This window comes from Chiloscyllium plagiosum, chromosome 30 (assembly GCF_004010195.1).
Source record: "Chiloscyllium plagiosum isolate BGI_BamShark_2017 chromosome 30, ASM401019v2, whole genome shotgun sequence".
Lineage (NCBI taxonomy): Eukaryota > Metazoa > Chordata > Chondrichthyes > Orectolobiformes > Hemiscylliidae > Chiloscyllium > Chiloscyllium plagiosum.
Window position 1 is genome coordinate 3,533,416 of NC_057739.1, and position 12,074 is coordinate 3,545,489.

At 41.4% G+C, this 12,074-nt stretch overlaps 1 protein-coding gene across 2 annotated transcripts in view; it reads left to right on the plus strand.

Annotated features, from left to right (window-relative positions):
- anapc2 (anaphase promoting complex subunit 2) overlaps nt 1-5,776 on the plus strand; it is a 59,838-nt gene extending 54,062 nt beyond the window's left edge. The window contains exons 12-14 of one of the 2 annotated variants that reach the window (XM_043719834.1): nt 636-871; nt 1,557-1,791; nt 4,520-5,776. In XM_043719834.1, coding sequence (XP_043575769.1) covers nt 636-871; nt 1,557-1,769 — 449 coding nt within the window. In that variant the 3' untranslated portion in view covers nt 1,770-1,791; nt 4,520-5,776. Of the gene's footprint in view, nt 1-635; nt 886-1,556; nt 1,792-4,519 lie in introns of those variants that run through there. The other variant, XM_043719835.1, reaches the window with a different exon arrangement.
- The last annotated feature ends 6,298 nt before the right edge of the window (nt 5,777-12,074 follow it).

A 12,074-nucleotide genomic window follows, 5' to 3' on the forward strand; every position in this document is an offset into this window, starting at 1 on the left:
ATACCTTCCTCAATCAACTTTTGAACGTTCCTGCTTAATACTGTGAAAATTGGCCTTAATTCCAGTTGAGAACTTTAACTTTTAGATCAGCTCTGTCCGTTTTCATAGCTATTATAAAACTAATAGAATTATGGTCGCTGATCCCAAAGTGCTCCCCCACTGACACAACAGACACTTACCCTGCTATTTTTTCCGAAGAGAGGGTCAGGTTTTGCTCTTTCTCTAGTAGGTACATCAACATATTGAATCAGAAAATTTTCTTGTACACATTTAACAAATTCCTCTCCATCCAAGTTGTTAACACTATGCCAGTCCCAGTTTATGTTTTGGAAAGTTAAAATCCCCTACCATTACAGCCCTATTATTCTTACAGATACCTGAGCTTTCCTTACAAGTTTGCTTCTCAATTTGCCCTGACTATTGATAGGCCTATAATACAATCCTGACAAGGTAATTATTTCATAGGATCCAGTGACTTCCCTTTCTGATAATTATTGCATTCCCTTGAGAACTGCTTATGATATTGAAATCGAACATGATGAAGGCCATAAATTAAATGTACTCATGAGGAGATTAGACATGATGTGCTACTGCAGAACTAAAGCTGAGTTTTTGTTGAATGTGTGTATTCACAGGTACCTGCACTCTGGACGAGCTCAGTGATGCACTTAAAGTTCCTGTCGTTGCCCTGCGAAGGAAAATTGCACTTTGGCAGCAGCAGGGAGTCCTAAAAGAGGATCCCACAGATACATTTACAGTGATTGAGGAGGAACAGAAGGATCAGCAGGAGAAAATGGTTTTAATTGATAGTGATGAAGAGGGAGACTCTGCTATGGCTTCCCAGGCTGATCAGAAAGAAGAGGAATTGCAGGTACAGCTGTTTTAGTAAGTTATGTTATAATACATTGCATGCAAATAATTTGCTAGTCTTGTAGCCCTTGATAAAATGATCAAGTTAAATTCTATATCTCTTTTACTATACATGACATTGAGGTGATTGCAAATTGAGAAACATCCCAGCAATAGCAAAATGCTGTGGACTCATCAGTATCCATCCTGATACTACCAATGTTAATGTCTATCCTTTGACCTCGGGTGTGTGGGCTTCATGTGAAAATGGGGCTAGAATCTCTTACCTGTGAGAAATAAAGAAAGGCAGACATTTTTATGGTGTTTTGTACAGCAACAAGATGTCCCAAAACACTTTAAAGCCCGTGAAGTATTTTTGAAGCACAGCTACTAATGTAGGAAACATGCCAGCCAATTTGCATAAATCCAGATCCCATGAGCATCATTATTATGACCAGGTAATAGTGATATGTTTCAGAGATTAATTATATTGGCTAGGGCACTCCCCTTCAAAATAGTGCCACTTGGAATGCCAGCTGCCATGTCCTGTTTCAGTTAAATCATGAGGTCCTGGGGGCAAATAGCTGGATGAAATACAAAGTTGTGGTTCTGGATTTCCAGAAAGAGTCCTCCGTTTGAGCAGCGGTTCTGGTATGACATGTTTTGGTGCATTATTTAAATGAAGCTGGTTAATTTGTGTTTCACAGCTGTTTTGGACGTATATCCAGGGTATGCTGACCAACCTAGAGAGCTTACCACTGGAACGTATTCACACCATGCTCAAGATGTTTGTGATGACAGGGCCAGTAATGGCTGAGATTGACATGCAGGAACTTCAGACATTCTTGCAGAAGAAAGTGAAGGACCATCAACTAGTATATTCCGGCGGAGTGTACCGGCTTCCCAAATCTAACTGCTGAATCAGGATCCTTGATCAGAAAGGTAACTTACACTGTCCATGTTGTCTGTCGAGTTAGAACATCTGAGCTGTGACTTTAAATACTAATAGGCAGCATTGTTGATCCATGGGGCCGTCTTAATGTCCAGCTATATCATCTTAGACTGCAGCTTTGGAAGCTGTCACTTCATGCAGTTCAGTTGCCTCACTGTTGCTAACATCAGCCCTATATTCAAAGCACAGGAAATCCTGTTTCTAAATCATGCTGTTTTCACCTCTGCCTGTATTCATAATATGAGTTCCATTTTAACGTTGTTTCGAACAGCATTTTCCATAGTCCACCCTTTCCCTCTCTCTCAGCCTGTAGCTTGTGGTCTTTCCCACTCTCTGACCTGTTGGGTGGCTGCTGGGTCTCAAAGACTAGCCTTTGAAGAAGTGACTCCGATTACCTGTTGGAGATACCAGGGCTAAATCTAAACACCGATACAATGAGAGTCACAGCATGGTCATGTCCACCATTGATCTGCTCAAAATGCCATCACTAATCTGGTGGCTCTCTCCACTGTGTGAATTTGAGAGTGTTCCTTATTGTGGGTGTTTGCTGTAGACCCCAGAGGGTGCTGTAGATTTCCACACTCTAGGGATTCTATGATTTTAAGTACTCTTCTTCGATGTTCAACAAAAACATTTATTTACACAGAGCCTCAGTAGCTTTGCAAATAATACAAACTATGAATGAACTCATGTGGATGGAGGTTCATTGAGTCTTTTCAGAGCACTACAGCATGGTGGTTGTCTTTTTCTGCCTGCAGCAATGGAGACAGGCTACTGACCCATAGACCGCCTTATCTGTAATATGGCAGATGTACTCTGAGGCTCCTCCACCCTTTGGAGTTATACCTTTGGATGTTGTTTCTCCCTGATGCCTTTTGACCTCTCACCTGTCAGAGGATTAAGCCATGCACTCTGTGGGTTGGATCATCACAGCACTCATTGCTTGGACAGATTCTGCCAAGCTTGATGCCAGAGTGCACAATTCCTCTAGTATCTCTGTATATTTCACATAGAATGCCCTACATCTGCTGCCTTGCAGGTGACATATCTAGCATTCCTCTATCTGCCAGATTCCTGCTCCATCTCAGTTTCTGGCAGTGGCCGGTTGAACTGTGACGTACCTTCATTTGCTTCTCATTTCTCTCATTCTGACGCTCCGTTCCCTCCTGGAGTGCTATGATCTGTACTGGGTGCAGAGCTGGGATGTGAGGCACACAGAGGTTTCCACTTCTTCCTCAGAGGTTGCTATTAGACCCCCAGAGATTCCAGTGGCAACTGAGTTTGTACCTATGCAGGTGACAAATAAAGAAGGTAAAGGCTAGCTTCTACATTTTGGGATGAATTCACAGCCTTTCAAATGGGCTGCAATGCAGGCATTACGAGATATTACTTCTTGTTTGTATTTCACACTTTCCAACATGCAATCATTCTTTCCGCTCCAAGACAGGAGAACCTCCAAGATAACAAAGCATCAATGCCTCACAGCATACTAGATATCAATGCACACTTGTCTAAGCAATCCTAATTAATGCCTCTTTCAATTGTAAATAGATGCCCCTTGCAATCCCACCCCCAAGGTCCTCCTTCCTACCTCACTTCATCACTGGACTACATCACTTCATCACCCATTCACCATGAGACTCCAACAGCATCTCCTCTATATGTGTTATAATGGCCAGTTTCTCCTGCAACTTCCAGTTCTGCTTCTCTCACTGTCATTGTGTAACCTCTTTTCCTGTGCTTACTGTGGCATTGTAATAATTCTGAAACTCCTGTACAGTTGCTCCTTCACATGTATGCTCTGAACATTCCACAGGCTGCACCCTCAGCACAATGATAAGTACCCACCAAGACCACCTCATAGGTTGCAGCCCATTTACAACAGCACGTGTCCCTCGTGCCACCTCCAATTTTTTATTTAAATATACAGGGCAATATCTTCATGAAGTCTTCCTGAAAGTTTCTGTATAGATGCAGCTCCATAATGGAACCTATCTCGTGCAAATCTTAGATAGCTATTTCAGCACTGAGTCCAGGTTGTCAGACTCACTCCAGGCTAGTTTAGTCAAACTGGGAGGTGATCTCTTTCCACATGCTACCACCTGTATCAGGATCCTGGCGCATTAGCAATTAATCTGTTCATTTCTTAAAGTTAACTTCTTTCAAAATAAATGCTTATTTCTATCAATGTAAAATGAAGCACAAAACTTAAAGATTTGTAACGTTAACATTTTAATAATCAGAAGGTGAAGAGTCAGTCACCATTCATAAAGAATGTCTTTAGATGGAGTCTAAAGATTTTTAACCAGTCCTGATATTGATTTTTATATTCAGTCGTATTGTCACGTGTAACCTGCTTACAGTGAAATTAAAGTTATTGGATCAATTCAGCAAAGTGCAGATTGGAGCTTTCACCCTCACATCCACATCCAGAACCTGCAGCCCTTCTTAGTTTTCACAATTAATGCTTCTGGTAGATGTTTTCCAGCCTATTTAACCTAATGTCATATTAATCATAAAGGAAGGTATATGTTTAATGTTAATGACAGAAATCCTGGAAAGTGAGTATTTTTTACGATTGCATCACTTCCAGACAACGGAGGAAAAATAATTGCTTTTTGTTAAAAACAGACCAATCATTCTTGGATGCAAAATCTTCATCTTATAAGTGAAAGAAGTGCTTTTCTGCACACTAATTTTATTTCCTTCCTTCATTAGATTGGTGGAACAGATCCATGATTGAACTTGTTGCTTGCTTCCTGCTGTGACTTATGATCCAGAGCCATAATTTGGAAGGAATATTGATGCAGCAGCACTGTCCGCTCAGCAGTAACTACAAGAAATTTGCTTGTCTTCATAACTAAGATTCACCAGGATTCTTCTACACCGAGATCTGTGGCAGAAGTCTGCCTATAGATGTCTTTGGTAGGGAGTGAGATAACAACTTATGGTGGAGAAATGAAACACTTGTAAGTGTACCTGAACTCTGTGGTACAAACTTCTGCAGGCACACAGGAGTAGATTTTCCACAGTAAGTAAATCCTATCACTGATCTGAAAGTCTGACACCTCTCAGACAATCTTTACTTTTATCCCTACGATCAGTGACTGAGCAATATTGATAGATGATGTTCATTTGAGGCTTGCTTTGCAAATTCTTTTAATGCTATATCTGTGTTAGTATCTTTAGAATTATACTTCTGTTTAGGGATGGCTGTCTTGTTATTTCCTAAAAGCCTGCAGTATAAGATCTAATGGATTTTGGCCTTTCCTCACTTAGTAATTATCCTGTGAGAAGGACATTTTTTCTGCTTTTCCTGTTAAAACGTTTTAGAATTTAACACCTCTGCCTAATACCTGACTTGTACTCTTCAGGCAATCTCTCCTGGGATCTTGAGGGTTTTTAAATTGAGGAAGGGAATAATTGTACTACCAGTTGTGGAGACTACTTATTGTCTTTAAAGAATGGACTGAGACTCCTGAAGCATGGTTGTTAATCTGTGTTTTGATTGTGCACAAAGCTTTTGTAGCCTTGTAACTAATTCAGGTTAATAACAGGAAGTTACAAATACTCAACAAGTGGGAACAGTTGCAGATAGTTGTCAATACTGGCAGAGACAGGCACTGAACTGTGACTCAGCAAACACACCCCGCCTTGAGCCGTTTGTAAACAAAGGGCAGGAGGAACTGAAATTCTCATCAGTTTATTTAGCAAAGTTATCAATGTGATTGTAATTGATTTTTTTTCTCTCTGTTTCACTTTACACAAATTGCTTATTGAAAAGATCCATGGATGCTGCATGTTTCAGTGTTATCAACAGAATGTACTATGAATTTTACAGTATGTTGTGAACATTGAATTGTGTTCTGATTAGGACAACAGTAACCAAAAATGTGATATCTTTTTATCCCTTACTGGCTGAGGAATTATGATTTCTCATAATCCTGATTAAAATGTGCATTATTTGTTTTTAAAGTTCACTTGTCTATGAATACTGACTTGTTTGCCGGATAACTGGTCATCTCCCTACCAAATTTTATTCACAAGGAATTTACAGCAAAATAATCAAGCACTATATGTGAATTCCTGACATGTTTTAAGGAAGATCCATCCACATTTGGTATTCAATTTTTTAATTTCCATTTTCAATTCTGTACGGAACAATGTGCTGAATGCTAAGGAAGGGTCAGATATATCAAATTGGGAGATCTTTGCATTTTTGGAATATTTGTTCCTTGTAATCAATGCCATTGGTTTTACTCATTCTTGTGGTTTGTGTGTGTGTGTGTCTCTCGCGCTCGCTCTCTCTCAAATCGAGCAGGACTTAATGGTAAGGTCTGAGGGAGTGTTGCTGAAGAAAGAGACTTTGGAGTGTAGGTTCATAGTTCCTTGAAAGTAGAGTTGCAGGTGGATAGGATAGTGAAGAAGGCATTTGGTATGCTGGGGCTGTTTTTCCTGGAGCATGGAGGCTGAGGGATGACCTTTTTAGAGGTGATAAAATCATGGGGAGCATGGTTAGGATAAATAGACAAGGTCTTTTCCTTGGGGTGGGGGAATCCAGAACAAGAGGACATAGGCTTAGGATGAGAGAGAAAAGATATAAAATGGACCTAAGGGGCAACTTTTTTACGCAGAGGATAGTATGTGTGTGGAATGAGCTGCCAGAGGATGTGGTGGAGGCTGATACCCATCCATTTCGCCTGAGACCCGGGTTCAATTCCCGCCTCAGGCAACTGACTGTGTGAAGTTTGCACGTTCTCCCCGTGTCTGCGTGGGTTTCCTCCGGGTGCTCCGGTTTCCTCCCACAGTCCAAAAGATGTGCAGGGTCAGGTGAATTGGCCATGCTAAATTGCCCGTAGTGTTAGGTAAGGGGTAAATGTAGGGGTATGGGTGGGTTTCGCTTCGGCGGGTCGGTGTGGACTTGTTGGGCCGAAGGGCCTGTTTCCACACTGTAATCTAATCTAATCTAATCTAATCTAATCTAATCTAATCATTTGCCCTTTAAATGCTGTAATTGTATATGAATAGGAAGGGTTTGGAGGGATATGGGCCAAGTGCTGGCAAGTAGAACTAGATTAGGTTAGGATATCTGGCCAGCTTGACAAGTTGGACCGAAGGGTATGTTTCCATGCTGTACATCTCTGTGACTCACTCTCTGTCTGTCTGTGTCTCTCTCTCTCACTCCCCCCACCCGCCCTGTTTTATATCATTCCGTCAAGGTAAGTGACTGAGCAAATCTCAGATCTTTTTCACAGAATGCATTACCTTGTTCTAGTTTGAAGGCATTTGCACTAACCTACCATTGTAAGGGACCACTTTTTTTTTCCCTTTTGGACTATAAACCAGGAAATGAAAGTCTGATACTGCTCTACAATCATCGTATGAGAAAGCTTTGCAATTTGTAAATCATGTAGGATATTGTAGTGTATAATTTTGACTGTATAGGACAGTGTTGCTTTTGGTGCAGTAAAGTTAAGGTATAAAAAACATTGGCACCAAGGGCCTTTGAATCAAGGAAAACTACCTGATGACAGCCCGTGGATTGGTCCAGCTACATTCAAATACTGTGCAGCCAGAGGCAAAAAGTAAACATTCCTCTCTGTAACTCTGTGTGAGCAAAAAAAACCTAATGACTCTGAATTTTGGGACAAGACAATACCCAGTCCTACCTGATCAGCTACTGAATCAAGGGAACTGAGAAATAACTCTCCACCTCGTGGGACTGGACAGTTGTCCGCTAAAATTTGTTTCCCTTCTTGATATGTTTCCACTCTTTTGCGTCAAGTCTTTTTTTTTGTTTTGTCTTATTTGAATGAGTGTGTATGCACTTGGGGTTTCAAATCAGTGTATTTAGGGGGGCACATGCAATTTTTGTCATTTTCTGGTGGAGGTCTGGGTAGGGCCGCAATGACAAACATGAACTCAATCAAAAAAAAAAATCAGAAACTCTAAACGGTTAAGCTAAATGAATAAATAATAGAAATGATCATTAAAAAGTTCCAGACAGCAGAGCTTAGTCAATTTTCACCTTTTTGGTTATTAGGAAGCAGACGTAGAGAGAGAGAGTCAACCCAATTCATGGTTCCCAGAAGAGAGGGTGACAGCTATGAGAATGTCGTCACCCTCTTGTCCTGGTTTCAATAATCCTAAATGACCTGTAGTGGGCTATGCTGAGCTGAATTGGCCTCTGTGGAATTTAGCTGAAGATGAGTTGGACTTTAAGCTTGGAGGTTCCTCCTGTCTCAGTCTGTTTGGCCTCCTTTGTTTTCCCCTTTTCCACCCTCTTAGACCTTTCCATCTTTTTTTTTTAACCACCCACTCCAGCCCCCATTCCACATTTTGTTTTAGTTTGTCTCATTTAACTTCATGGGACTTTGGGCTCAAACCATTCTTATGGAGAACTTTTTTGTTTAAAAGAAACAAATTTTGCCAAGGAAATTAATGACCTCGAATAGCAAAACTGCTTCAAAACGTTGTTGAAGATGTGTTATAACACCAACTGTGCGCCGTAGGTCTCAGAGATGGGAATCTATTGTGAGATGCTCATGTATTGCCAAGTTTGCTGTGTGCTCAGGGAAATCTCCAAGGTCCATGCACAACAGTGACTTATGAAATTGGGAGTCACTGTTGGGAATAGTGTTGGTATGTTATGCAGGGAGAGTTGTCTGGGATCTGCCTGATAACTTAGCCCAGGCTCTGACCATGGAGCTGCTGCCTATTGCCTCCCTGGAGTTTGGTGACGGCAGTCACTTCTGCTGATTGTACCTGACCATCTAGGAGGAGGTGACAACACACACCCCACACACACCCCCACTTTCCCCACCGCTCCCGATCCCATACTCTTGTTGGCTTTGATTGCCATGGCCACCTAGACGCTGAACCCTCAGCCAGGGCTACCAGTGCATGGTCAAGAACTTATTCTTGCATGAGAAGAGCAAGGCAGGCTGGCAGAACTCCATCTACCACAAGCTGTCCATAAATGACTGCTTTAAAATCGTGGCCAGGGAAGATCACAATCCATCTGAGACCCCTTTCCCCCCCCCCCCTCACCCCACCCCCCTCAAAATCCCCTCCACAGATCTAGCTCCTGCTCCTTTTGTTCCTAGAAAAAATGCAGATGCCAAAGACCTACAGTGAAAGGGGAAAGCTGCCTATTCCCAAAGCCGGCCTGTGGTCTCACCACCATTGTTTCAGGCTTTGGGCTGCTCATTGCTCCTCTTGTAACAGGCTGTTTCTCATCCACATTCACTGCTTTATAGGTTCACAGCCAGTCTGCAGCAGCACACATGGGAGGGACAGAGCAGCTCTTTAGTGAGCTGTAAATTAAACTTCGCCATATGAAATACTCTGGAAGACAGTATTTGACCCACCTGCACACTATATATAATTCTCATTAGTCAGTAATCTTTTATTTTTACTTGTTGTTAAAGAGTATGTTTGTTAGCAATAAATAATTATTTTCTTATTCATGATAAAACCTGGTATGAATTGCATTTTCTGAATAGTAGTTCATCAGGCGAACTGATCAATTTGCTGGTCTAATTAGGTAATTAAACATTGTGGTAGCTGTGGAACAATGGAGCTCGATTATCAGCATACACTTCCCAAATGAGTGTAACACCATCAGAACTCATCATGATCAGACCAAAGAAACCATTCCATCTAATGGACTTGCATGACGTCATACCATCATACTTGCACATTTGCCATCCCTTTGAATCATTATCATTGTGCAATCTTTCACTATTTCAGTTCTGTATCCTTAAAACAGACATTTTGTAGTTTGGTTTCCTTCATTTTTACCACTTTTGACCTCCTGCCCTCTCCACGTTGTGGAGGTCTTTTCTCTTGGAGCATCCTTAACTTGGGCCAGAAGTCGGAGGTTTGGATCCTGCTTCAGGGTTTGGTGGTCCTGGAGGGTGTGTGGACACAGCCAGGCTGGTTATCAATCTGTAAATATTTCTCGTACATCAATGGCTGGTGATAGTCAAAACTAGGAACTACTGGTCATGTTAAAAGACTTCATGTGCAGGTTCTTTCCATTGTTGTTCTGAGGGACTACCATACACTTTCAGCAATGACAATTTCTATTTGTACAGTGCCTTTTACCAGAAGTATTTCAGGGAATGTTATCATTACCAAGCCAAAAAAGGAGATATTACTATTATCAGCAACCGTAAGCTTTATCAGAGGTACATTTTAAGGAGTGTCTTGAAGGAGAAGAAAGAGGTGGAGAGGTTTGTAGGGATGAAAATACCAGAGTTCAACTGGCATCAGGAGACATAGCTGTCAGTGGTGGAACATTGAAAACCGAGGATTTGCCAGAGGCCAGATATTGAGAAGCACAGACTTCTTGGAGGGTTGCTGGTCTAGAGGTGGTTACAGAGATATGGAAGGCAAAGCCATGCATGCATTTGAAAATAATATTTAAAATAGAGAGTTGCCAGATATGGAACCTTTTTACTCTGGTTATCACTAAGCCAAGGCAGTCTAGCATCAGGCTTTACCCAATTTTTTTTTTAAAAGCAAAGTACGCTACAAAAATGCTGCAAAACTTACAGCCACACAATGCTTGCAATCACAAATGACCGGTTTACATGGAATTGTCTGAGGATCTGACTGAGACAGGTGAATAGCCCATGCTACTCATCAGCCACTGATCAAACAATCTCCTGAGTTAGCTGACTATGTTCATTGGCGAACAGCACATTTTGAGGTGTACCATATTTCCCTGGAGGGCAGGATACAACCTCTGGGTCGGGTAGAAAATACTTTACGGGAGGGTAGCCATCTGATTGAACTCCTGGAAATTGGTTGTTGCCAGTGTCTAGTTTAGGAAGTAATTGGTTTGGGGTATGTAGTATCACATATTGATACTCTACTTCCCCGTCCACTAGACTATCCCCCATCTTAAATATTGTTTGCTCATCCTCTGACTTGAGATCATTAATATCTTCCCTGCTCTTTATTGCAGTACCCATGTTGTTCACTTCAGACGTTCGCACGGCTTGTCCACTTTATCCTGACATGGGCACTGATACCTCTCTTGGTACTGTCTTCGGGACTTTTCTTTGACCAGCCATTGATAGGCTATTTTCAGGTTTGCACACTGTGGTTCTGCTATCTCAGCTCTGTAGTACTGTTTAAATTCCTTTTCTGTTGGACATCATACTGTTTTAATTATTGACTCTTAGTTCAAATGAATTGCACCCAGCTACACCACTTTTCCTGTAACTTATGTTTTTCTGATTTATCTTCTCATCTCCACCTCTTCTCAAGTTGTTTCAACAACCTCTTCACAACTGTCTCCTACTCGTCTTGAAATTTTCATTTCAATTGCCCCATCTCTCTTTCAGAATGGTTTTCTTATCCTTCATATGCTATTAACCAAACGTGCTTTCTTTTTCATTCTTGCCTTACAAGTAGACCCCACACCCCACCCTCTCCCAGTCTATTTGTCTTCTTCCTGGACTGGGTCCTCCCTCCTGTGAACCATTCCTTAAGTGGAATCTTCTTTGCCATATAAACATCAGTCACTTCTACGATTAACTAGACTGGTCATTCCTTTATCTTCAGCTCTCCTGGCTGACTTGCCAGTAATCTATAGGCTTTTATTCCCACATTCCATAGTGTTATGTCACGGGGTAAACCCTCCTGCTTAATTTAAACCAGCAACCCAGAAAAGATTTATCCCTTGCAATAATCTGTGAAAGTTTGAGAGATGAGAACTATTTAAGGTAAACATTAACAACTTTATTTCTTAAAGTGTAACAGAGAATAATTAACTAACAACTATGTACAACTTCTTCCTCTAACCTATCTTTTACTTTTCCTTCTATAATAGTAGTCTGATAAACCCTCCCCCTCCTCCTGCCCCCAATTAAGATTTACTAAAAAAATTCAAATTTTCAAAACCAGCCAGCAGTCGACTTCTCTTTATATCTGTCTCGGTAGATTTACTCTCCAGGTCGGTGTTGATGTTTTTCTCTGTGCAAACTCCTTCTCCAGACAGGTACCTCTCAGTTCTGACTAGCAGCCTAAATGTGTTCTACCCCAACTCTTCTAGCTTTCCTGGTCTCTTCTTCACCCCCCCCCAGCCAAAGCATTGGATTGTGTCATTGGCTTTTAATGTTGTCAATATAGTGGGGGGGGGGGGGTATAATTTAAACTGATTGACCTAATTCAAATTTATTTTGTCTCCAGGCAACCAGCTATACTAGCTGCTGGACCAAAAGGTTACGTTGTATCTTGCTCAGAACACTTGGTGCTGTCA